The 21,146-nt window shown below is 38.2% G+C and overlaps 1 protein-coding gene across 1 annotated transcript in view; it reads left to right on the top strand.

The window, feature by feature from the left end:
- LOC149228226 (Noc2p family) overlaps positions 1-21,146 on the top strand; it is a 144,268-nt gene that overhangs the window by 93,085 nt on the left and 30,037 nt on the right. Inside the window, exons 8-10 of the mRNA XM_089378106.1 lie at positions 15,231-15,302; positions 15,466-16,011; positions 16,114-16,416. Of these exons, the coding sequence (XP_089234232.1) occupies positions 15,231-15,302; positions 15,466-16,011; positions 16,114-16,416 (921 nt within the window). The remainder of the gene's footprint in view (positions 1-15,230; positions 15,303-15,465; positions 16,012-16,113; positions 16,417-21,146) is intronic.

The raw sequence follows: 21,146 nt of genomic DNA, 5'->3' as shown, positions 1-21,146 counted from the left end.
TGACTCTATTGACTTCTTGACACTAGGACAAACCCTAGGAGCACTCAATGGGTGCTTGACCTTTAAACAAAATGACCTTGAGCTTGAAACCCATGCTACAAAAAATAACAAAAATCAAGAGTAGATTTCATATTTATGAAGACCGAACCTAGTTACACATTTCAACGCGTTCTGCCTATGGAACACCTCTAGATGAGCCATACTGCATCTCTCTACCTCTGTAAACAATTCACTAGGCATCCTGAGACTAGATTTGGGCACTAGTAATTGAATCGATTCTTGTTCGAACAACTCGCACTGCAAAATATGACCTTGCTGCTGGATAATTCAGCCTCCATTTTCCGCCTCTGGAAACTGGAAAACCTCTTGAGAATTTCTTCGGAAATTCGCACTGCTGTAAGCCCTTGCTACTCTCTTTCCCTGGCTTGAACTGCGTCCTCACTGAATACTGCGAACTGGGGAATTCAAACTGCCTTTCTCACAAACTGTAAATCGTGTCTTCTCCAAGCCCCTTCGACTTGCTCTTATAATCTCTTGCTGGAGCATCAATGGCCAAGATCTAATTATGATTGATGACTCAAATCAGCTTAGACTTCGTCAAATCACTTTTCTGGAAGTCTCTAGAGCAAAATAGGTTTCCTCAATTAATACCCATTAATTAATCAACTTTCCGAAGTTAGACTTAGGAATTTTTTAATTATTTTTCAATTAATTTAATTGAGGGGTTTCTAAGTGTTTTCTCTCGAAACCTTTTCTGGGTTTTGTAGATGTCATGTTCCTTAGCCTCTCTGACACCTTAGAGACTAGAACACTTATCCGATTCTACCATATCCATAAAAAATAACGCTCCCTCTTAGTGAGGAAGGTGTTCTCCACTCTCCACTATCCATTCTGCTCATCTTCTCCCTGGTGAACAACGTGTAGCTGGACTAATTCACATTGCACACAATATCTAATTCAATTGCTACAATCTTGTAATTGAACCATGTTGTGCTACTATTGCACAAATCTGATCTCACACTGTTGATGCCTCTGTGTTAGAGTGAATTTGGTTGGAACTGCATCTTCTTACTGCATTTGGGCAATTCGCTCTGCCTCTCTCCTTCTCTGCACTGCTGCCATCACTGCTTCTATGTGCATTCGGGACTGATCTTCTCAGATCCAGCCTCCATAAGGTTGCTCCCTCTGAAGCTAGACTCCCTATGAGTCTCCAAACTCATGCTGATCAACTATGTCAGTGCAACTGGCTTTGCACCTTTCCCTTGAGTCTTTGACTGCAACTAGATCTGCATTGTCTACTAAGAACTTGACTGCACCCAACTGGCTCTACAAATTCCTCTCAAGTATCCGGCTGCAACTGGGTCTGCATTGTCCCTCAAGATCTGATTGTGCCTTGCTGACACCTCAATCCTCCTGCTACTTTGATACTTTGGGTTGTTGTAGCAAAGGCACTGATCCATGTGAAGAATGTACAACAACTAGATCTGATCTAATCTTCCTGTCGTTCTTCCATGGACCTCACTGTCTCAGTCCTTTTGGGGTATCGTGCTCCTCCTCTGTCTGGAGGTATTGCTGCTATCAATGCGAATTCCTCCAATCTAGAGGTCAATTCCTCGATCTCTGCCGAAGTTGCGGTCTACTTCCCCTGCTTGTCCTTCTTTCTCTTGGGACACTCGGTGACATAGTGACCAAACTCACCACATCCGAAGCACTTGACCTTCGAAAAGTCCTTGTTCTTCTTTTCTCTCTTAGAGTCTTGTCCTTGACTAGGACCCCTCTTTGCCTTTCCCTTACCTAGAAGGGCTACGCTCTCTTCTTCCTTATCCACCTTTGGTCCCTTGCTACTGCTGCTTATGGTAATTTCTGTGAGACTAAGCCTTAGCTCCTCCTGAGTGAAGTCACTCCATAAGTGCTCCCATCCAGCAAGTGCCTTGTCCATAAATCACTTGGACGAATGTATGCCACTCCTTGGAGAACGCATTGAATGTCGTGCGCACCAATGCACTATTTGATGGTTTCTCTCCTACAATTGCAAGTTCGTCTCTGATTCCCTGAATCCTGATGAGTTAGGATGTAACATACTCACCCTTCTACATTCTGACTAACCTCAGCTTCTCCTTGAGAATCGTTTTTCGATTCTTAGATGGATCCTCTTATAGCTTCACAATGGCATCCCACATGTCCTTTTGCTGTATTCTTATCTGCAATATGCGGGACAATGTACATTTTGACTGACCTCAAATTCTCATTGAGAATCGTTTTCCGATTCTTAGATGGATCTTCTTATTGCTTCACAATGGCATCCCACATGTCCTTTGCTGTATTCTTATCTGCAATATGTGGGACAATGTGATCCCAAAGTCAGTCTAGGACCATCCTCTTGGTCTTAGCCATCTCTTTCTTGAAGGTTGCCAGCTGTTGTGGATCTGTTGGCTCAACCATGACATTTGTCACAAATTCCTTCAAGCCATGGTTATCTAGTAGGAACTGCATCCTTACTTTCCAGACGCCAAAATTAGAGGCTCCTTCAAGTCTATTTAGATCTCTGAGTCCTGCTGTGGCCATCTCTGCGAAACTCAAATTACTGGAGAACTATACGCTGGAAATATCCTTCTCCTTCTGGCAGCCTAACTTGGCCTTACTCCTGCAACTCGCACTCCCTGCTGGAAAGGTGCAGATATGCTTCTGCACTTGCCTCCGATGTCCTTCCCAAAACTCACTACCTGCTTCTCTCCTCTAGGCAACTCTCTCTACCTACAGATGTCCTTCTTCGGATCTGGCACACGCACAACTGACCCTGAAATTCACATTCGTTGAACTGGCAAGCCTTCTATGACCTACTACTGCTAGAAATCACAACCTCCTTTCCTGCAACAAGAAAATTGGAACCCTTCTGAAAATTTCTAGAAAATCCCTCTCTGTGAGCTTTTCTCTTCTTCCCTGCATTGATTTGCAACTGTAAAACCCTTGCCTCAAACTTAGTTTTAAAAACCAGTCGACTTGAACCAGAAACTGGTCAAACCGGTCGGTTCATTGGGCGACCGGGTCAAATCAGACAAAAAACTCGGTTCAAGGGCCTATTTCGCCTTAAAATCACAAAAACCGGACCAAACCGACCGGTTTAGGACGAAATTGACTGGTTTATGGTCAAACTAGTCAGTTTTGTCCTAAACTGACCAGTTCATTGCCAAGGCCACGACAGACCCACACGACGTCTTTTAGGAAGCTTCCTAGGTGTTTTGGAGGGAAAGTAAGGGTTGTTTCCCTCCAAAAACACCCTCTCCAAGCCTTTAAAAGGAGCTCACCCCCCTCATTTGCCTCACACATCTCATTTGGAGTTTTTGTGAGTTTGATTGGGAGCTTGGAGAGTGTTGAGTTTTTGCTGGAGTAGTCATCTTGGAGGCTTGGAGTTGGAGTTGGAGTTATTTTGGAGATAGTTTGGAGCTGTTAGTAGAGTTGACATCTTCAAGAGGAGGCTAAGGAAGCTAGTTTACATTTCCAGGGAAGGATTTTCACTTGAAAAATTCCTCATTTCACTGCCGTCCATGTATTAATTTTTTTTGTGTTCTAAACTTCTATGCTATCAAATCTCTAGTTCTATGCTATCAAATTTTGTAGGCTACATATGCATTTTTTTTCCTAAATTTATCTTAGGTTTTCCATTTTTCTTAGCTGCAATTTTTTTTAAATGGCAAATTTCTTTGCAAATTTTAATTATTTCAAGCCAACATGGCTCCAAAAGCCAAGGACACTGCATGGGCTCATTGTGATGTGATTGATGGAAAAATGATATGCAAATTTTGCAATAAATCTATTCGAGGTGGGGGTATTCTCAGATTGAAACAACACTTGGCTGGGATAAGAGGCCAAGTAAAGCCATGTGAAGCACCAAAGGAAGTGTTAGGTCCTGTTAGGGCAGAATACCTTGCCAAGTTTGAAAAGTTTGAGGAGAATAAGGCTAGGGAGAAGGCCATCCAAGAAGAAATTTCAAGGAAGAGGGAATTATTACAAGCCATGAAAAAGAGTGGGTATGATGATTATGAGATTCAAGACTCCTCTTTTATCCCTTCCACCAGTGACCCCTTTCACTATGTTTCTCGTTCTATTGGCAAACAATCTAAAGGAACAAAGAGAACAAACATCCGTAGTTATTTCTCATCCTTTGCCACCACTGCCTCTGCTAATCCCACTTCCTCTTAGCCAAGTCGTCAACCCACTTTGGATGAACATTGGAAAAAGCAAAGCAAAGAAACTTCTTATCAATACATGGCTAGATGGTGTTATGATGCAGATATCCCATTTAATGCTGCTCGCTCACCTTAGTATCAAGCTATGTGGGACTCTGTTATAGCTGCAGGAAAGGGCTTCAAAGGCCCTACTATGCATGACTTGAGGGGAGGTCTTCTGCAAAAGGAGATTTCTTCCATTGATGAGTATTTGGCTGAGTATAGAGAGTCATGGCTCAAAATAGGTTGTTCCATCATGTCAGATGGATGGACCGATGGAAAGAACCGTGCTATCATTAATTTCCTTGTTTCTTGCCCTCAAGGAGCCATGCTTTTGAGATTAGTTGATGCATCTGATAAGGTGAAGGATGCAACCCTTCTATTTGAGCTTTTGGATGAGATTATTCAGGAAGTGGGCAAGCATAATGTTGTGCAGGTAATCACAAATAATGCCTCAAACTATGTTATTGTTGGAAAGATGCTCGAGTCCAAATATAAAACCATATTTTGGACTCCATGTGCTGCACATTGCATAGACCTCATGCATGAGGACATAGGCAAAGTGGAGTGGGTAAAAAACACTGTAGAGCATGCCAAGTGCGTTACAAAATACATCTACAACCACTCATGGGTATTGAGCCTAATGAGGAAAAACACTGGTGGCAAAGAGCTTGTTAGGCCTGCAATTACGAGATTTGCAACTCACTTCCTCATGTTGCAATGTCTCAATTCTCAACAAAAAAACATGCAAAAAATGTTTTCTTTTGATGATTGGAATGAATCTCGGTGGGCTCATAGACAAGATGGCAAAGACACCAAAAATCAAGTTTTTGACAATTATTTTTTGAGAAGGTTTGCAGAGCTTGTGAAAATTACCAAGCCCCTTGTTAAGGATGGTGGATGGGGAAAAATTGGCCATGGGATACATTTATGAGGCTATGGATCAGGCAAATGAGCAGATATGGGAAAGTTACAAGGATAGGTTAGCTAAATATGGCCGTATATGGCAAATAGTTGATAACAGATGGAACAATTAACTCCATTGTCCTATACATGCAACTGGGTATTTTTTGAACCCAAAGTATCATTATAAAGCTTGGCTAGGAGATCTGCAGGTTGGGGAGGTCAGAGATGGATTGATTGATTGCTTAGAGCGCATGGTCCCTATCCATGCAGACCAATTGGAAATACATAAACAACTTACTCTTTTCAGTATGGCAGCTGGTACCTTTGGCAAAAACTTGGCAAAGATGGCAAGAGATGTGGATCAACCAGGTAAGAAATTCTAATTTGTTTTCTTTTCAAGTTAAATTGTTTACAAATTTACAATTCAAATTATCTATAAATACTTGTAATTTGTAAATAAGTAATGAAATGAACTAAGTTACTAATTAATGTCTTTTTCTTTGCAACACATTGGTGGGAGTCATTTGGCGACCAATGTCCTCAATTGCAAAAGTTTGCAATTAGAGTCCTCAGCCAAACTTGCAGTGCTTCAGGTTGTGAGCGCAATTGGTTTGTTTTTGAGCGCATACACACAAAGAAGAGAAACCGTTTGGAAAAAAAACGGTTAAATGATCTTTTCTTCGCGCAATACAACCTTCGACTAAGGCACAACCAAATGATGAACAAAACACCTGATCTAGATCCCATTGTGTTAGATGATATTGATCCAACATCAGAATTGGTGGAGGAGACTGAAAATCCTTTGTTTGATGTTTATTTTGATATTGACATGGCATTTGGGGGGGATGAAGCAGATTTGGTAGCGCCATCAGAACTAGGATTAGTAGCTGCATCAAGCAAAGGCAAACAACCAATGGAAGGCACTAGTCGTGTAGCTCGACCAACTCATGCTTCCATTAGGTCCACTTCTATTGTTATTGGTGGCAGTGTTACTACTGAGGTTGCAAATGAGGCTGAGGCATCCTCAGACTCTGACCCAGAAAATGTCTATTTAGCTCCTGTGTCTAGCAGTGGTGATGAATTTGATGATTGATCATGTGTAGACTTATAGTTTTGTAGTAGGCCAATGGCCTCATAGCTTGTAGCATTGTTTTTGGACTTTATAGGCCATTTAGAGCCTCATTGCTTATGTATTTTGTGATGATATGTATTGCACTCGGTGCCATTTTGATATATTCACCTTTACATGGTATATAAATGAGAAAACTTTGCATATTTTGTCTCTATTGGCTTGGAATCATTGTTTCAGATCTTAAAAATAGATTTTTTTCACTAAAAATTAATTATTTAATGTATTTTTTTAAAAACTGGTTCATTGAGATCTGTTTGAAACTCGATTTATTAGGTAGACCAGTCCGGTCACCACTTTGATTTTTAAATCTATGGCTGCGAAACAACTTTTCTAGATTTGCTCATCGGAAACCCTCTTCGACAATCCTACTACCTGCTGTTACAAATCTGAGGCAAAATCGAACTTTTCCTCCACCTTGGATTTGGATATTGAATTTCTGCCTCTCTGCTGCTCACACTACTTGGCTGGCCTGTTAGGATATTCCAACACATAGGAAATAGTTAAGTATAACTTGGTCTAGTGTAGAGTTAGGTAAAGTGTGTTTCTTTACTATGTACTTTTGTAACTTACAATTTGATGGTCACGATATGTAGTGATCCGACGGTTCATTCTCTCGTCGGTATTACCGACACTTGATCCGTGGCTTAACACCCGATTGGTCCATGACCTCTATTTAAAGAGCATGGAGGGTCATTTGTAGGGTAACCGTTCATGAGAGAAGCTTATGTAAATTTTCATTCTTTTATTAATAAATTGCCTTAAGTGGCCGCGTTGGCTCAGGCCGTGGATTGTTTCCCTCTTTGAGGGTTTTAACCACGTCAACAATACTGGTGTATTGATCTGTGATCTATTTGTGAGCGGTGTCCTTTGGTGTTTTGTCTGAGGAACTTACCCTGTAAATTCCTACATGGTATCAGAGCTATTTGAGGGCCGCATCCGTTGGTGATCCAAATCTGAAGCCGGTAGAACTGCATCCGACTGCCGTTTCCTAGATCTACTGTTTCTGACTGCTTTCGTGTTTAGAGGACTGCTCTATTGTGTTAGGAGCATTTGTTCGAGTGAGGAACCCCTTTCGTTTCACGCAAAAAGGTTTCCGGTAGCCCTAGCTACATCATTTTTAAGATCTGGAGGTATACAGTGTTTATTTGCAGTTTTTAGTTATTTTCTCTTTGTTTATTTCGGTTTATTTAGCTCTTTGTTTTTTTATTATCGGATCTATACCTTTCATTTCTGCGTATGCTCTTTGCCCCGTGACTCTGTGCGATTTGGGCAAATCAGAAACAGAAAGGAGGATTTTTCTCATGCGTATGCTCTTTTCCGCCGCGCCTTAGTGTGATCTCGGAAAATCAGAAACATTGAGGAAAATATTTAGTTTTCGGCTAAAGCTAACTTCAAGCCGTAAGGTTTGTTTTTTTTGTATGTCCGTGTTGGGTTTTGTGTTTTTTGTTTTGTAGGTGAAAAAGAGCTTTCTCAACTAAGCACGCACCCCAAAGTTTCAGTGACTAAAAAAAAAACCCTTCATCTTTTCCAAAAATTGCTAACTTTTTTAATCTAGCTCACTTGGTCCAAAGCTAGTTTATGAGAGTAGAGGTCTTGAGTTCAAGTCTTTCTCTTTGTTGAGCTAATTAGATTAAGTTTGGAAAGGGGGCAGATTTTTTTTTAAATATAACATTATCTTTCATTTCCGCACATTCCCGCACTTCGTTGGCATCTTCAACAACTTTTCTTCAAAAAGCCATAACTTCTTCATCCGGAAGCCGTTTTCAGAGCCGTTTTCTTGAATCAGCCTAATTTTTCAAGATCTTTCGATTGGAACACTTAGTTTCAACAGTAAAATGGAAAGTCCATGCCAAGTTATTCTTGACAGCACCAACTACTTCCAATGGTGGTCTTACATTGTGGATTTACTTAGAAGTAAAGGTCTTTACAGAATAGCTTCAGGCCAGGAAACCAAACCGAAAGATGAAAGATAAGGCAGCCAAATGGGAAAATAGGCAAGATCAAGCACGTGGGTTGATAGGGATGTCTATTTCTCCAGACCTTAGATTCCATATCGCAGAACTTGATACTCCTAATGAAGCAATGAAACAGATCACTAAACTTTTTGGAATTACAAATGAACTTAGAGCCCATCAACTCGAAAATGAGTTGCTTACATTGGACCCCAATAATTTTTCTTCCATTGAAGTTTTTTTTGTCCAAGTTCAAGACCCTTAGACTTCTCTTGGAAGGTGTTAAGGTTAAGAAAGAAGATAGTAACCTTATCTATTCCATTCTTACTAAGTTGGGACCAACCTACTCTGTGTTTGTTTCCACCTTCCATTCTACAAGAGAAGCCTTCATTTCTCAAGGACAAGACTACAAGTCCCCTTCCTTTGATGCCTTTTGTGATTCTTTAATAAGAGAACAAGAAAAACTCTTACATCTTGGTCTTCTTAATCTTGGAAACTCTTCTAAGAAAGCCTTAGCCGCTCAGCAGCAACCAAATTCAAAGAATCCTAAGAAGCCGTATCCTAAAAAGAATGGTCCTAAACCAAACAAGGGTCCTAAGCAATTCCAGTCTCAAAATGAAAAATCATTTCAACAAAATGATAAGGCAAATAAAAACAAAGGGAAGAAGACTGATAGACATTGCCACTTTTGTAATCGAGATGGCCACTTAAAATCCAAATGCTTTAAGAAGATGGAAGCCTTGGAAGCAACAATGAAGAAGCATAACATCCATTTGGAGCACTCTTCAACTTCAACTTCATCTTCAGGAATAACACTTTCTGCATGTGGTTGTCAAGCATCTCGGTCTGGTTATGCACTAAATGTATCTTCTTCTTCTCATTCTCATGAGTGGTTCATTGATTCTGGAGCTTCTTATCACATGGCCAAAAACAAAGCCGTGTTTTCTTCTTTAAATGATTGTAACACCAAAAATATATATGTTGGTGATGATAGATCTCTTAGTGTTGTAGGGACTGGAACTATTCATATAGACAATGGTCAATTTAATGATGTATTATGTGTTCCAACCTTATCCTGCAACCTTCTATCTGTATATCAGATAACTCATTCAGGTGAAGGTAAAATCATTGAATTTTCACCTCACGATGTTGTAATTAAGGACCTAAGAGATCCTAGATAGATTTTAGCTACTGGCATTGCTGATGATTCTACAAGGTTGTATAAGTTTAACAACTTTGGGTCATCAAATCTTCCCTCGGTATTTGTTGCTCGCAACGATGAAGTGAGCAAACTTTGGTATGAGCGATTTGGTCACTTAAACTATCGCTCCCTTTAGAATCTATGTAAAGACAATATGGTGACACTGACAGGTCTTCCAATGGTATCTTGCAGAGATGGTGTTTGTTCCAGATGTGTACTCGGAAAACATCGTCGGCATAGTTTTGAAAAACGTGCCTCTTGGCACGCCTTAGCCCCTTTACAGCTTGTGCATAGTGATTTATGTGGTCCACTTCCAGTTGTTTCATTCTTTGGCTACAAGTATTTCTTAACTTTCGTTGATGATTTCTCCAGACGCACTTGGGTATACTTCTTAAAACTCAAGAGTGAAGTATTTAACATGTTCTTGGCCTTTAAGGCCTTTGTTGAAAAACAATCTGGACATCAAATTCTTAAGCTAAGATTTGATAATGGCGGAGAATATGTTAACAACAAATTCATCAACTTTTGCACTGAGAATGGAGTTCAAATGCAACATATTGTTCCATATACTCCACAACAAAATGGTGTAGCTGAAAGGAAGAATCTCACCTTAAAGGAACTGACTATGAAATTGCACAATCTCGCTTCTGAGCCTCTAATCTGATCTTCAATGCTCTGATTCCATGTGAAAAGTCCTTGAACTGCAACAACTAGATATTATTCTCCTAATTATAATAGTTTATTTGTCTTCTGTTAAATTATTAATGACAAATAGCGAATAATTCACACTGCAATTCTCTGTAATAAAATTACGTTGCTGAAATAAAATTACAGAATTGAGAAATAGATGCACACACCCATAATAAAACTAACACCGTTATTTTGGACAATTGTTCTTGGAAAAACCCAAAAGGGAAAATCGGTGCAATAGGTGAGGGTTTTATTATTATGCAACAAATACAGAGAATTAAAATTGGATGAGGAACTGCCAATCCTTCAGTAATTTATCTCTATTGGAAATATATCTGGGAAAATCCTTCTCCCTCACAACTACTCGATCTAGCCTCTTTGGCAAATTCGCACTTCCCAGCTAATTCGCATTGCTGTAGTGGAAATGCGTACTGCTTGTTGGAGAAAATTCATTTTGCCTCCGGAACACCTCCAGATGAGTTGTCCTGTCGCTCTCTGCCTCTAGAAACAATTCGCTAGGCCTCTCGGGACTAGATCCAGGCACTAGCCATTGATCAATCCTCCTTCTGGCAACTCACACTGCAAAATATGGCCTTCCTATTGATTCAACCTCCATTTTCCTCCTCTGGAAACTCGAAAACATCTTGAGAATTTCTCAAAAGTTCTCACTACTGTAAACCCCTACTACTCTCCTTCCCTGGCTTGAACTGCACCCTCACTGAATATTGCAAACTGGAGAATTCCAATTTCGAACTGCCTTGCTCACAAACTATAAACTGTGTCTTTTCCCAGCCCCTTCGACTTGCTTTTATAATCTCTTGTTGGAGCATCAATGACCAAGATCTAATGATGATCGATGGTTCAAATCATCTTAGGCTCCGTCAAATCACTTTTCCGGAAGTCTTTAGATCAAAGTCGATTTCCTTAATTAACACCCATTAATTAATCAATTTTCCTAAGTTAGACTTAGGAACTATTTTATTATTGATCAATTAATTTAATTGAGGGGTTTCTAAGTGTTTTCTCTCGAAATATTTTCTGGGCTTTGTAGATGTTGTCTTCCTTTGCCTCTTTGACACTTTAGAGACTAGAACACTAGTTCGATTCTACCATATCCATAAAAAACTAACACCGCTGTCCACAAACCATACACCTCTCGTGATGGTTCTAGAAAGGCATGAGACCAAGGCAAAGTCCTCTAACTTTTTAGCCATCTTGTCCATCTGTGCAGTGGCTATCTTTCCCTTGCCCTTCTTCTTGTTTGGACATTGACTGGAAACATCCCTGAACTTGTGACATGCAAAGCACTTGACTTTGCTCATGTCCTTCTCCTTTCATTGATGTGAAGGTCCATCTCCACTCTGGTTCTACTTGGCCTTCCCTTTGCCCTTTTTCATTTGTGTAGCAAGAGCAAGCTCATATTTCTTCTCACTACTTGTTCGCTGTCATCTGGTCATTGAGTTCTCCAAGATCTCCTTTTGGATGAAGTCATCCCACAACTGGGCCCAATCAGGAGGCTATTGCCTAGCAATGATCCCAACCACAAAGGTGGTCCAATGCTTAATGCAACCTTTCAAAGCTACCTTCACCAGCTCTGAATCAAACACAGTTTCCCCAACAGTGGCAAGCTCATCACGAGCCTTTGAGATCCTCGTGAGGTAAGATGTTGTGGTGTCTGATTTATTCATCCTGATGCTATTTAATTTCTCCCACAGTGCCATGTTCCTTTTTTGTTTGCACTTTGATAAAGTCCAGTTAGGGCTACCCACATCTGACGTGCCATGTCCTTTCTTGATATGTGAGGAATAATATGATCCCTCACACCATCCAAGATTATACCTGAGATTATGCTCCACTACAAGGTTTGAATCTAAATGAACTTGAATGTCTGTATTCACAAGATCCCACAGACCAATCATTTTTAGAATCATGGTAATCTGTTCATTCTAGGGACTAATGTTAAAGGTCCCGTCCTATCTTCATATTGCAAACTACTCAATGTTGCCATCTTAACAAGTCAACCTTGTCCACAAAACCCCAACCGCAAAATTTAAAAATAATTTTGGTGCTACAAAAAGAAACTCACTGCTGCAAACCCTAGTGATCTTAGATCTCTCATACTGAGTTTTCGAGAAAACTATGATACCATGTTAAATCTCCTAATACCAGCTCAAATTTATTTTCTCGAGACAATTACTTATTACCAACAATCTATTTAATTAATATAATAAATTCTGAATTACCGAAAAATAAAATCACTCGTATTTTAACCTCTAGAAATTATATGCAACTGAAATAAAAATTCGGTAAGATCAATCACACATTGTAATAAATAAATACCCACGAGAATTCTCTGTCATTCATTAATCTGGAAAATCAAGGTTAAATACAATTGTTGGAACTTGTAACTCGCCCCCCCGGATGAATTCGGCCTCTTTTAAATAGGCCTCTGAGCGAATTTGGCATGGAGAAATTCAACCCAACAATCTGTTGTCAAATCAACCCTGCACCTTTCGTATGATCTGCCGCTGTGCCTCAAGAAATTCAGCGTGCAACAAATAGGTTTCCCTAATTAAATCAACCTCCCTCTCTTCAACAACTTGACCATGCAATCTCTAGCAACTCGGCCTACTAGATACACCCTTGAGTCCTCTTGCAGTCTTCCTCCTCTGCAATTTAGTCTACTGAGCCACTCACACTAGAGAAAATCACTTTCTGTTGTTGTGTCTCCTTTCTTATGTCTTCATCTCTTTCTTAGGCTTCTTTTTATAATCTTCATTAAGCTCAAATCCCTCACCCTAATGTCCCTTCTAGAAGATCTTGGAGATCATTTCTAAGTCATTTAAATACTTAAATTATTTATCCTTGGAAAATTACTAAATAGTCCACAATAATTAATTAACTTTATTTATTGTACTTTTCCTAAGTTAGACTTAGGGAAGAAGACATAAATCACTTACTCCACCAAGCAAACACCTAAAGAGTCAATAAATCATTTTCCATATGCTAGGACACCGAGCCTATGCAAAAGACCTTCCAAAGCTACTATAAGCTTCAACACATGTTAGATAAATGGATTGATGGAAATCAAATACCATAATTAACTTTTGTATTTCTTGCCAATGTGATGAATAAGATGCATTTGATTATGTGAAGGATGCACAACTATTATTGGGTGTGGAGGTGGGGGTGCAGAATGTTGTACAAGTCATTACTAATAACGACTCTATCTATGTTGCCATTGGCAGATTGTTGGAGCATAAACACCCAATAATTTTCAGGACCCTATGTGCTACACACTGCTTAGACCCTATGCTTAAGGACATTGGAAAATTACCATGGGCGAAGAGGGTTGTTAATCAGGCCAAGTGCGTTACAACTACATTTATAACCATGCATGAGTATTGAACCTGTTGAAGAAAAATACAAAGGTTAGGGAGCCTGTTAGGCCATCAATAGATTTCCAATGAACTTCCTCACATTGCAATCTCTCATGTCCTTGAAAAACAACTTGAGTAATATGTTTTCTTCTGATGAGCGGACTACATTTTAGTGGAGTGGCAAGCATGATGGGAAGGATGCATGTGGGAATAAAATGACCATGGAGTGTTTTTATAAGGCTATGGATCAAGCCAAAGAGCATATACAGGTATCATACAACGATAAAGAAACAAAGCATCTCCCTATTTGGTGTATCATCAATAATAGATGGAACAACCAACTCCATATGCATATACATGTAGTTGGTATCATTTGAAGTCTGAACCCAAGATGCAATTAAACATCCAACTTTGAGGTAGATGAAGACAGGGAGCTGAAAGATGGATTGTGCTTATGCATGGAGCGTATGGTCCCCAATCCAAGTGATCAAGATACATAGGTAGCTCGATGATTTTAGAGCAAGTACAGGTAACTTATGCCAAGGACCAGCCAAGTAAACAATTTCGAGTTTGTAGATTTGCACTAATACACACAACAATGGTTGGGGCTAGGTGTGAATGTTGTGTGAGTTTGTCGGAAAAGATACTCCCATCCACCCCTGAATAACTGAATAAAAATGAGTTTGAATGATGCTAAGGACTCTTCCATAATGCTAAATGGGGGTGGAAGCTTAGCCCAGAAAATAAAATTTCTAGTCAAAGTTTCAAACTCATTTCTTGAACTTTTAGTTGTCTTTGACTCTTACCATAGATATTGGTGGGAATTGTTTGGCAGCCAATGCTTTTAACTGTGAACGTTTGCAATTTGGTTCTTCAGTCAAGACTCAAACTTGTAGTACTTTCAGGTAGAGCACAGGTGCACAGGCTTTGAGTAGATACACTTGAAGAAGGAAAACCATTTGTTACAATGGTTGAATGATTTAGTCTTCATGCAATACAAATTTTGATTAAGATGCTGACAATTGCTGAAAAGGTACTTGATACAGATCCCAATGTTTGACAATGCTTGAAGATGATGAATTGGGTTGGATGGACTTGGAGCCACTAGCAGCACTAGAGGTTCTGAGTACTAGTAATGAGGATTGAGGCAGGTAAATGAGGTAGAGGGTGATCATGACATTGATGATCCCAATCTAGGGGATGATGTTGATGGTATGTTGTAGTATCATAGTATGTTTTTTTGGACTCTGGATGTCATAGAGAGCCTCAATGTCTATGTATTTTGGTTCAGATGTGTATCACAAGTGCCATTGTGCTATATTCACCCTTACATGCTATATACTTGAACAAATCTTGCATATCTGGTGTCTAATGGTTTGGTTATACGTTGATGTGTGTGTGTGTGTGTTTGTAAAACTAAACATATTTTATGTATTTTTTGTTGATCCATTCTTCAACCTTATTTTATTCCTGGTTACAGTCCAATTCAAAATTTTGGCTTTTCGTTCCAGTTCTGATGACTTTTGTTTGTAGAACATAAATAGGTAAATTTAAACTGTGTAACAAGTCTTGTTGGTTAAAAAGTTATCATATTTTATTTAAATTCCTCTTCAACCTCTTCTGTTTTGTTTTTTTTCTAAAAGGCTTCTTTTAGCGACTATAGTTGAAGATAAGATGTTAGTCAAGATCTTGAACATCTTGAACATCGTCTGTATGATATTCTGGATCTTTGTTTTGTGGCAGGATCCTGAGTTCTTTGAGTTCCTGAAAGACCATGACAAGGAGCTTCTGCAGTTCAGTGATGAAGATAGTGATGTGAGTAGAAACTCTCTCTTTTGGCGAATATGTCTCTTCTTTTTCTGACTCGGTTTATTTGTTATTAGTAATTTATTTATTTTGTTCACTGTGTGTGAAGCTCTGGTTAGTAGCACCATCTTCTCAATCTTTTTAAGGCTATTCATCTAGTCCATATATACAGGGATATGAAGAAGATGACAAGAGTGCCAAAGAACAATTTTTGAAGCCTAGCGATGGAGGAAGGGATGATAGCAAAGATTTGAAGCAACCAGCAAAGAAGGTCCTTACAACTGCCACAGTTGATACTTGGTGTAAAGCAATACTGGAGGACCAGAGCTTGAGTGCTCTCCGCTCAATTTTACGAGCTTTCCGAACTGCATGCCATTATGGAGATAGTGGGACAGATGACTCTGGCTCAAACCTGAGCATCATGACGAGCAATGTTTTTAATAAGATCATGGTTTTTGTTCTCAGTGAAATGGATGGCATATTGAGAAGATTGCTGACAATTTCTAGCTCCGGTGGAAAGGGGGAAAACATATTAGAATTGAAGGGAACAAAACGATGGAGGAATTTTGGACATCTTGTCAAGTCATATCTTAGTAACGCTCTTCATGTAATGAATCAGATGACTGACAACCAGATGATTTCATTTACAATTAGACGCCTCAGATCTTCAGTTATATTTTTGGCAGCATTTCCTGCTCTTTTACGTAAATATCTGAAGGTACAATGCTTTTGTAGTTATATATCATAAGTAAAACATTATTCATGGTGTTGCTTTACAATTTGATATTGACTGTTTTTGTTCTCTATGAATCTGTGATAGGTTGCACTTCATTTCTGGGGCACTGGCGAAGGTGCCCTCTCTGTTGTGTCGTTTTTATTTATCCGAGACATGGCTATCCGACTGGGCTCTGATTGTCTTGATGCTTGCTTGAAAGGTATCTACAAGGATTATGTTGCAAACTGCAAGTTTGTTAATTCAGGAAGATTGCAGCATATTCAGTTCCTTAGCAACTGTGTTGTTGAGCTCTATGGAGTTGACTTGAGCAATACATATCAGCATTCCTTTGTCTTCATACGACAAATGGCAATGATTTTACGAAATGCCCTCACAGTGAAGACTAAGGTAATTGCGGCCTTCAAAATTTCATAGAAGACCTAAACTATTGCATCAAGTCACAATGAAGAATTAATAGATGTGTTCTGTAAGAACAGGAGTCAATGCTCACTCTAGTTTTGTTTTTCTTTTAAGCTAACAATTATTGTTTCTTTTAGAGCTCATGCCATGTAACTTTAAGATTTGCGCCTCTTATGTCAAAAGGAATATAATTCTGCCTTTCTACTCTCTTTGTTTTTTTGTGGTTTCACTATGTGACAACTAAGCTGGCTCACCAATTAAATATCAAAAATATTTGGAATATAAAGAAATCCATAAAGACGATATATATATATATGAGAAATGATACGAGGACCCAGTATAAATATCTAAGCGAGAGTGCCTTTCATTAATAGCCACGTCCTTTGGTTGAGATATGACTTAGGATCTGTCTCTTCACTTGATTATTAATTATTGATTGTTAGTATTTATTATTATTATTTGTGTGTGTGTGTTTATTATATTGCTTTCCCCTTTAGAAAAGCTTTGTTCTCAAAGCATATTTATGGAAGGTCTTGATGAATTTTTCCTTGGCTTGTAATGCCTTCACATCATTCTTTGTTCTTTAGAGCTGTCATAGTTGATGATATGAGACAGTACAAACTTCTGAGTGCTGAGCAGAGTTGAGAGGCTGTGAAAGGATATGACCATCCTAGTTTAAGGATTTCCAAGATGAATTATTACTGTGTGATTCGGCAGATAGGTTAATTATTTCCATCCTGAGTGATGTTGACACACTGATTGGTTAAAATGCTTTCTTTTGTGATTGAGATGTTGATAAGGTGTCTTTGTATCATGACTTTCCCTTATTATACTTATAGTGCTTTTTTGATTTACATTTGGTATATGATCTTCTTCATGCACAGATATTGCTTTGTTGTTCGCTAAATCTTCACTTGTGATTTCCATTCTTGGTACTTCGACATCTGGATATTTTTTACTTCAATTAGTTTAGCATTTCCTTGAGTTGTGATATTAAGTGGATTTGTATTTGTTCCCTTCTCCTCAACTTTGATTTTTTTTACATGAAGACTTTGATGCTTCATTTTGGATAAGTTGTTCTGTTTTGTTTTCCATTTACTTTTTATCATTCCTAAGATTCTTAATCTGTGTAAAAAGGTTTTGATTATGATTAATCTTTTCAGTTTTTGATTCATTGATTTATTTTTATTTTTAAAATTTTTGATAATGTACTTTGTTTTTGTTTAATGTTTTTAGTTGTTTTAGCAACTTTTCATTAAGGCTCTTCAAATGAGAATTTTCTTCAGCCTGTTCCTAATAGGCTTTCCTCAAATTTCTTCTCAAGATCTTTGTTTTATTGTTCTAATTTTTTGTTGCACTGCTTCATAACATTTGTCTTCTTGATTTGTATAAGTAATTTTCATTGTGTTCTTTTAGGATTTTTTTATATTGACCTTTGATTTTCTTGAATGTGATCACCTTTAATATATATTTCAGGTCTTTGGATGGAAGTACTATCAATTTTGTCTTACATTGTAATGTTCTGAAGTGTCATCTTCTTCTTCTTAGAGGGAAATGTCAAAAACTTTTCTTCCGTGTTTAAGATGAAGGTACCCAATGTTCAAACCAGGGTAAACTGAGAACTATGCTGATCTCTTCCCTATATATAGTTGTAATGCTGAATTTAGATATACATTCATAATCATCAATTGTCATTTGCAAGTCATTAATTTCATTTTGTTTTTTGCAAAAAATTCTTTTATTTCAATTATATTTGGCTTTGAAACTAATAATTGATTTCCCAAATCTATATTAATGTGATTTATCTTATGGTTTAGATTGATAATGATAATCTCTTTTCCTTGAATACTACTCCCCTTTAATGTAAATAATGCATAATATGAAATTTAATAACCTTCATAAGAAAATCTTCTTTCGTTCATTTTCAAGTTATCCCTTTTTATAAGTTTTTGATACATATAGTTATAACAAGGCTTCGACGCTTTTGCTTTTCCTCACTTATATAATTATATTCCAACTAAGAACTTATACCTTTTTTTTAATAAATTTATAATTTACGTATATTTTAAATTTTTAATATTTAGCGTTTAACTTTTCTCTAAAAATTAATCTTTCCCCTCTCCTCAGGGATAGGAATTGGGCAAACTTTGAATGATGTCCTTTTTACCTTTTGAATTGGAACTAGAAATCATTCTTTTCCTCTAAGAATTAAATATCCCAAACTTTAATACCCTTGTTCACTATTTAGCTTTCGAAGTAGTTAAAAGATGTCAACAATGAGATGTTCTCCAAATGGAATATTATGAGACGCCGTGACTTCCGTAATTGTTGGTTTGTATTCTTCTACTCACATTAGATTACGACCTGCTCACAATATTATTAAGAGACAAGCTATACTCCATGATGGATGGATCCAGGATAAGCCAGACACCTGTTCGCATTAGTCTTTCCTTCTTAAATATCACACATGGACTGGTGGGGGCAATGTTTAGGTGTTTCCATGGATGGATGCAACATATTAAGGGACATTGCTGTAGCTTTGATGGGCACAACACATTAGGGGGTGAGTGTGTGGCTTTGACATTTTTTCACGATGTATTAAGCTCAACCAATGCAGGGTTTATATTATCTTATCCGATAATTATTCCATTCTGGGCTGTTTTAAATTGTAAATTCTGTATTGCCTCTAATGTTTGGACTGAACTTCTTGGTTCTTTAATGTATGACAACAAAGTTTCTTTAAACAAAAAATTTAAACCTTAGATGGTGATGGTCTGGTAATGCAAGAAACTCAATTGTGGTAAAAAACCGAATCAGACAAATTAGATAAAAAGTGTGGCCAAATGTCAGAATCAGAGTTGGCTCTGATAAGAGTGTGGCCAAATGCCAGATCAGAAGCGAAGCTTTAATACCAAATGTGAAAACCAATCTGGTTCACCAATTAAATAATAAATATCCAAAATATTTGCAATACAAAGAAATCCATAAGGACAATAAATATGTTTAAAATTTATAAGAAATGATATGGTGATAGTACAATGAGGGCCCCGTATAAATATCTAAGAGTGAGTGCCCTTTTATTAATAGTCATGTCCTTTGGTTGAGAGATGTCCTTTCTTAGGATGTGTCTCCTTATTTAATTATTGATTACTAGTACTATTTATATGTAATGTCCCCTACAAAATATTTGGCTAAAATAATGGTGATTTTGTTATAGCAAAATTATCCCAGAAAGTACATGCAGAAAACACCATAAATTTACAGTAATTTTTGTCAGCAATATTTTTAATCTGCGATATAGCCCAGAAAATACACAATACTGATACTATGACAAATTCATGAAAATTCTGAAACACGGTAAATAACTAGAAATGCTGCAAGAAAAAACGAACACAAAGAAAATGCAGCAAATCTCAACTTTATTATATTAACCATAAATAGGAGTACATGGCAATATGAAATAGTTGGAAATAGCTGAGAATCTCGAACAACTGCTGCAAACTAGATCCAACCTCAAAATGTGTCTGCTGCAGCACTGGACCTGGCCTCTCAAAATGAAACTGCAACCAATAAGAGCTCCTGTGAATTCTGAATGAATTCACCAAGGGGAGAGAAGGGTTCTCGCCCACTCTCACTACATCACCTGAGGGTTTTTGTCCTGGGGCTACAACTGAAGCTGGGAACTCCCGGTTCTCCAAACCTCTCCACAAGAAACAAATACTCAACTCCAAGATGTCTCCAAATGATCTCCTCCTCTTTTATAGATCTGATGGATAGATCTCCAAGCCTCTAGAAGCATCTTATTTTATTATTTTATTATTATTCTAGAAGCTCCTCCATTGACTTTATCTTAAGTGACTTTTAGTTTTATTTTATTTCACTTAAGTCACTTTTGGCCTTTTTCCTCCAATTAATTATTTTTCCTTAATTAAATGACTAATTAAAGCCATTTTTAATCAGGGAAAATGGTAAATCTCCCACCATACTCTCTCTAGCCACTGGAAGTCACTTCTCAGCATCCCATCTTGTAGATCTTCTCATTCTGGTTCCAACGAGCTATTACACTGAGGTATTCCATCAAATATTTCTCCTGGAATGCCACCTCAAGCGAAATTAATTAAGTCAGGCTCAATAATAACCCTATTTTTCGAGAGCTATTGGAATGCAACGAAACGAAAGAAAAATTGTGCAGATCATAGAATATGCCAAGAAAATGCCATCAGATCCCGTAAAGACTCCTCAAAACTCCTCCGAAACCCCTGATGACATAAACTTGCTCCCATGACCTGGCCATCCCATGCCTTGGAAATCTACCCTGGCTGCACTATAAAGAAAAATAAAAATGGGGACATGATAAAGCCTCCCACCCCAATATTGCTTGCCCTCAAGCAATCCATATCTATCCACTGCAGAGGCATTTGTAAACTGATACTAGGATCCCAAATGAACCATTGTACCATGCCATGCCTCCAAGCTAACCAAACATGAATGGGTCCCTCAATACCCAGATCCCAAACAAATTGCTGACTCAATCTGCCATCCATGGATCCACTTGGATCCCAAAACCACCATAACCAATCATCCTCGTCCATCCCCCATGGCTCGAGTTGTGCTTTGTCTCTGACCGTAGATGCTACTCCACTAGTAGAATACCAACTCATCACCTCTCTCTAGTCCAAACCCTAGCATAAACCAAGGTCAATCCCACTATGTTGGTT

The sequence above is a fragment of the Pinus tabuliformis genome, chromosome J (genome assembly GCF_031772625.1).
Source record: "Pinus tabuliformis cultivar Carrire ecotype Pingquan chromosome J, CPIR1, whole genome shotgun sequence".
NCBI lineage: Eukaryota > Viridiplantae > Streptophyta > Pinopsida > Pinales > Pinaceae > Pinus > Pinus tabuliformis.
The sequence above is the reverse complement of the archived record's forward strand: the minus strand, read 5'-3'. Positions and strand labels throughout refer to the sequence as shown.